At 43.8% G+C, this 5,445-nt stretch overlaps 1 protein-coding gene across 1 annotated transcript; it reads right to left on the bottom strand.

The window, feature by feature from the left end:
- Positions 1-652: 652 nt before the first annotated feature.
- LOC144694665 (interferon-induced protein with tetratricopeptide repeats 5-like) lies at positions 653-5,089 on the bottom strand. The gene is made up of 2 exons (XM_078565252.1): positions 4,939-5,089; positions 653-3,319 (listed from the first exon to the last, which is right to left on the bottom strand). Exons 1-2 carry the CDS (start codon positions 4,941-4,943, stop codon positions 1,843-1,845), a joined length of 1,482 nt encoding a protein of 493 aa, XP_078421378.1. The 5' UTR covers positions 4,944-5,089; the 3' UTR covers positions 653-1,842.
- Between the last annotated feature and the right edge of the window lie 356 nt (positions 5,090-5,445).

The following is a 5,445-nucleotide window of genomic DNA, read 5'->3' as shown; positions in this document are numbered from 1 at the left end:
TGAACAGTCGCTCCAGGAGCCATAATAGAATGGCTTCCTGGGCCGCATCCGGCCCGTAGACCATGGGTTGGATAAGCCTGCATTAAAGTATCAACAGCACAAATGCAAGCATTTGAAACCTCTTAACCTTGTGTAACTAAACATTGTGGAATTGACAGCATAGATCAGAGAACCAGAGCTATTCATCAAACAATGTTTTCTCTGGGGTTCAAGTGTTTTAGTGCTCTAATGGACATCTGGGCTTTCAGCCAAGAATATATACTGAGGCTTGGCGGAGAGCCCAGAATTCCATTAACCTGCCTGGGTTCCAAGAAGCAATTACTATCAGCATGTGTGACATCTGTTGATAAAATCTGTATCCGTATTGACAAAGTTTTAATAATTTTGAACATCCTTATGCCCTCTTAGCTTTCCTTCCTCTACAGTGTCTTCATTTAGCCAGGATGGCACCAGTATCCATGAAATGGACTTTGTAGCTAATGCTCGAGTTGCTCTGTGTTTACCAGAATGAAATCCGTGAAATGTCATTCATCAAAATGACAGGGCTGTAAAAATTACTGACTGTCAGAAATAATCTTGCAGATTTATCATCATAATATTCTGCATCTAATTAACTGTCCTCAACCACAAAGATCAACAGCACAAAGTCTTAGAAATACTGTAATTTTATTGCTTATTTTCACTTTCAATCTTTGATTATACAATTACAATTGAAATCTCTGTTTACAAAATCAGTATATGCAGCCATTGCTTTTTTTTTCCTTTTAGCCCATTTTGACCATTTTTATAGCCGTTAGCCTTCCCCCATTTGCTGCTTTTCCCTTCAGTGAGATGGTGATAGTCTGTAGAAAATGGTCTTTCCTGGGTGTTGTCGAAGCTGCTCTGTGTTGGCCCATGAGGGACTCGGTTGGTTTGATGAAGAGTTGGTGAAGCTGACAAGTTACAGGACAGGGAGACTCCCAGTGACAGAGGCTGAGATCTGAATGAAAGCTCTGGATGGGAGTCCGATCATCTCTCAGCAAATCCTCAGAGCAACAGAATCAAGCTGTTGATTTAGTTGAAGGGTCTGGAGTAATTGTCGGCACTTTCTTTAAGAAGAGTATAAGTCACACTGCACTGAAGCTAATAGTAACTCCAACTATAATGTTTTCCTATTAAAATCATTAAACAAAACATATTTTGCATTTATATTTGGACATCAGTATACATCTATCTGCTCAGTTATCTAGATTACTTTAGAACTTAATGGAGGTGATTGTAAATCTACCCACTTGGTGGAAACTGGACTAAGCTGCTGACCCAAAGTGGGCGGGGTCCTCATTAACATATGCAGACTGGGGTCTGGTGACATCATCGGGCCCCGACTGCACTGCCAGCTCTGTCCTGGACCTGGACCCGGTATGTACAGAAACCAGTGAGTTTCCAAATCCCCTCACCACTCACCCAAAACCCACCTGGAGTTAAAATCAGGCCCATGTTAAGTTTATTATTGTTTAAAACAGGTTTGTATACTTTATACAGATTTATTGTAGCTCTGATCAATTGGTTCAATTGTCTCTAAATCCCCAAATCCTATCTTACTTTGTTCCTTTTCACACTCAGCAAAAGCTCCAAGAATATGAAAATAAATGCTATTTGCTGAGTTCACCAACATGGTTAATACTCCTGAATGAAGCACAGCAATTTAGAATAATTACAAAAAGAATATTGTTCAGGAATTAAGCAAACATGAGTGAAATGCTCATTTGAATGAAGTTGCTAATAGAATATAAATGAAATGTGCCCGACTGAACCTGTTTATAGATCAGGATCGTTAATGCAGTTTTCAAAATGTGTTTAGTTTTAGTTGGGAAAGTCATTGTTGTCCTCGATGGAAAGGCGTAATTCACAAAGAGCACTTAGATATTCTTTATTGTCAGGATCAAACTCCAAGGCCTTTTCAAAGCATTTAATAGCTTCACATCTCTCACCATCCAGCTGGTGCAGGAATCCAAAAACACCAAGGGCCTTGCTTTCTCTTGGGTTCCTGCGAAGCAGTCTTGCTGATATCATCTCCAAGTTTTCTCGACACCTTTTCTGATGTATTGAGTCATAATTGACTTTCATTCCTTCCAGAAAATGGGTGATGGCATTTGATTCAGATTCTTTGTGATTGAGTTCAAATAAGCCGGCCTGTAAACATATGTCCTGCTTATTTTCTGGACGAATACCTTCCAATTTCAGTAGATGGTTGTAGATCTTGTTTGCTTTGAGATATTCTTCATTTATTGAATAGATTTCTGCTAAATCCAGGTGGGCTTTAATAGATGTTAGTGGTCGGTTCTCAATTGCCTTTTGAAATTGATACTTGCATTGGTTGATCAATTCAGCTTTCTGTTGAAAAGCAGGATTGCGAGGATCTTTACCGCCTTGATATTTCATCAGGGCTTTTAGTTTGGTTCTGTAGCACACACCTATTTGATGGTGTAAGAAGGTAGAGTGTGGGCTAATTTCTAATCCTTTCTTGAACAGCTCCACAGCTTTTTCCGTATCTCTTCTTAGTCTGTAAAATCTTGCTGCATAACGAAGCACGTAGAGATCATCAGGGGACGTACGCAATGCTTGTTCAACTAATTTGACTCCTTCTTCACTTTGAGTGGAGTGATGTAGCTTTAAAGCCAGCTGCACCATGGCTTCAGAGTCATTGGGATCAAGTTCCAGCACACGTCTCCACTGCTTCACAGATTCAACAGGCCCCCAACCCTCCCGGGCACCATAACACCCCTCCAGACGAGACAGAACAGTCGCATAACCAACATTCCAGTCAAAATTATCCGGATCTTCCTCCAGGGCCTTTTTAAAACATTCCATTGCCTCTTCATAATATTGAGCAGCAGTTGTCAACAGTGCCCAACCCTTCTCCCCATATACTTCAGGAATCTTTGCTGTATAACGAGAGGCATCTGGAAATTGTTTACAGATCTCCTCCAGCTTGTCGAGGTAGGACTGAGCCTCTGTCAGTTGTCCCATGTGATAATATACCCAGGCATAGTTTCCATAGGTGATGATGCTTCTTTTTTCAAATTCATCTTCATGATTCTCCCTCAGAAATCTTTCAGCTTCCTGTAGGTTTTGAATGGCCTTTTCATGGTTTCCTTGCAGACAGTTTACAAAAGCGAGTTGGTTGTGAGACCTGGCTTGATATTGCGTATCAAGCTGTATTGAATCTTCTAATCTTTGCTTCATATCATCGATGTCAATATTTTCTTTCTGTGGAGCCCACGTGAAGTGACATTGAAGCCAATCGAGCTTCACTTTCAACAAATCTTTCTGTGCGTTACTGTAAGAGAAAAAAAATCATCAGAATCCATCTCAGACTAACTGAAGCACTTCCTCTCCCCTCCAGCAAGTTTCTTTATCCAACAGCTGCTCCCGACTCCTGGGGCTAAATTTTAGGCTGATCGGGGGCAGGCACGTGTGAGATAACATTGGGCGAGAATCCCAACACCATCCCGCACTCGTGCGATATTTCGGTCGGGATAAGGTTTTCAAAAGCAAATTAAAATAAAATAAAATAAAAGTTTTAAAATTTAATGAAGATCATGTCCCTGCTCGTGTCCCAGAGTCACGTGAGGGGACGTGTTTCACTCCATTGTTATTGTCCTTATTACTTTTATTTCTAACTCCTCATCTCCCAGAGGCAGCTCTGTGCCTCTGGGAGATTATCAAGTCCACATTCAAGCACGAAGACCGGGCTCACCCCGCTAGCCCTCCTCCCCCCGCTCGCCTTCCTCCCCCCGAACGCCCTCCTCCCCCCGCACGCCCTCCTCCCCCCGCTCGCCCTCCTCCCCCCGCTCGCCCTCCTCCCCCCGCAAGCCCTCCTCCCCCTGCTCGCCCTCCTCCCCCCGCTCGCCCTCCTCCCCCTGCACGCCCTCCTCCCCCGCTCGCCCTCCTCCTCCCGCACGCCCTCCTCCCCCTGCACGCCCTCCTCCCCCCGCTCTCCCTCCTTCCCCCGCACGCCTTCCTCCCCCCGCTCGCACTCCTTCCCCCGAACGCCCTCCTACCACCGCTCGCCCTCCTCCCCCAGCTCGCCCTCCCCCCCCGCACGCCCTCCTCCCCCCGCACGCCCTCCTCCCCCCGCACGCCCTCCTCCCCCCACACGCCCTCCACCCCCCGCTTGCCCTCCTCACCCCGCTCGCCCTCCTGCCCCCGCACGCCCTCCTGCCCCCGCTCGCCCTCCTCCCCCCGCTCGCCCACCTCCCCCTGCACGCCCTCCTTCCCCTGCTCGGCCCCCCTCCCTCCGCTCGCACAGGTCATGCTGAGCGCTGCCACTCGCATTTCACGCTGGGTGAATCGCCTTCCAGCCCCGATCGCGGTCAGTGGTCGGCTTCCTGAGCGCCCCCTCCGAGCCTGCCTAACATGGGTGAAATTCTAGCCTTTATTTCCCGGGTTTCAGGTCTTCAGCTCCCTGATATAAATAGTTGAAACCCAATCTTTCCTGATAAAAAATGTTAATCTTTAATCTACTTACATTTATGCATCTTTAAACAAATTCAATTTCAGAACAAAATAGATTTTTTTGTGTCGAAGATGATGAAATTAATATTCTAGATTAAAATGGACTGGAAAGTATTTTTTTCTCTTCAAAGACTGCAAACGATCTGAAGGCATTGACAGGATACAAATATAAAATTAACATTTCATCTTGCACATCAATGAAGACCAATTGGAAACATTTAATTTTAATCTGAATTGTGACATAATATAAAGAATGAACAGATCTGTTTCTGACCATTACCAGTCTTGGTCAGCACCTCACCCCCTCGCTGTAAACATATAATTCCAGCTCTATGTATTTTAACTGCTTTGTAATGCATGCTAATTTCTTTCTGAAAACAACTCCTTATTCAAAAGTCTACATGCAAATTTCAATGCTAAAGAAATTCCAATGATCTTTACCTCATAATGTTGATCAGGTGGAAAATATTTTGAATCCCTTTCTCAGCTTCAAGTCTACTTGTAATGGTGAGTTGATTGAGAAGAGAGTTTTGTTTTTCAGCTTGTTTATAAGTCCTGTGGTGAATCACTTGAAGATAGTCCTGAATGTGAATCGAAACTAAACGGAGGAAATGAAACTTTAAAAACAGGTTTCTATACAGGAAAGAGTGATGCTGACACAGTGCCTATTGTGTGTTGCCACAGAAACTCCATTGCACCTAGAATAAACTTTGGCCAACAGGAATATATCACCTGGCTCAAACAACCCAAAGTGTTTTATTGATCACAACTCTGCCTCCTCTGTCAATCGCCTCCAGTTGTTTTTTAAACACACTTATATTATTTGCTTCAATGCAATGTCAGGCTGATGTAATGTGTGCATGTATCATGTATAATATTAATCTATAATTTCATTGGCTTGTAAAATATATATTGAACTTCTTTAAAAGGACTTTTTAAAGCAAGCAA

The sequence above is a fragment of the Cetorhinus maximus genome, chromosome 20 (genome assembly GCF_964194155.1).
Source record: "Cetorhinus maximus chromosome 20, sCetMax3.hap1.1, whole genome shotgun sequence".
NCBI classification, from domain to species: Eukaryota; Metazoa; Chordata; class Chondrichthyes; order Lamniformes; family Cetorhinidae; genus Cetorhinus; species Cetorhinus maximus.
Note: the sequence above shows the minus strand (reverse complement) of the source record. Positions and strands in the feature narration are given on the sequence as shown.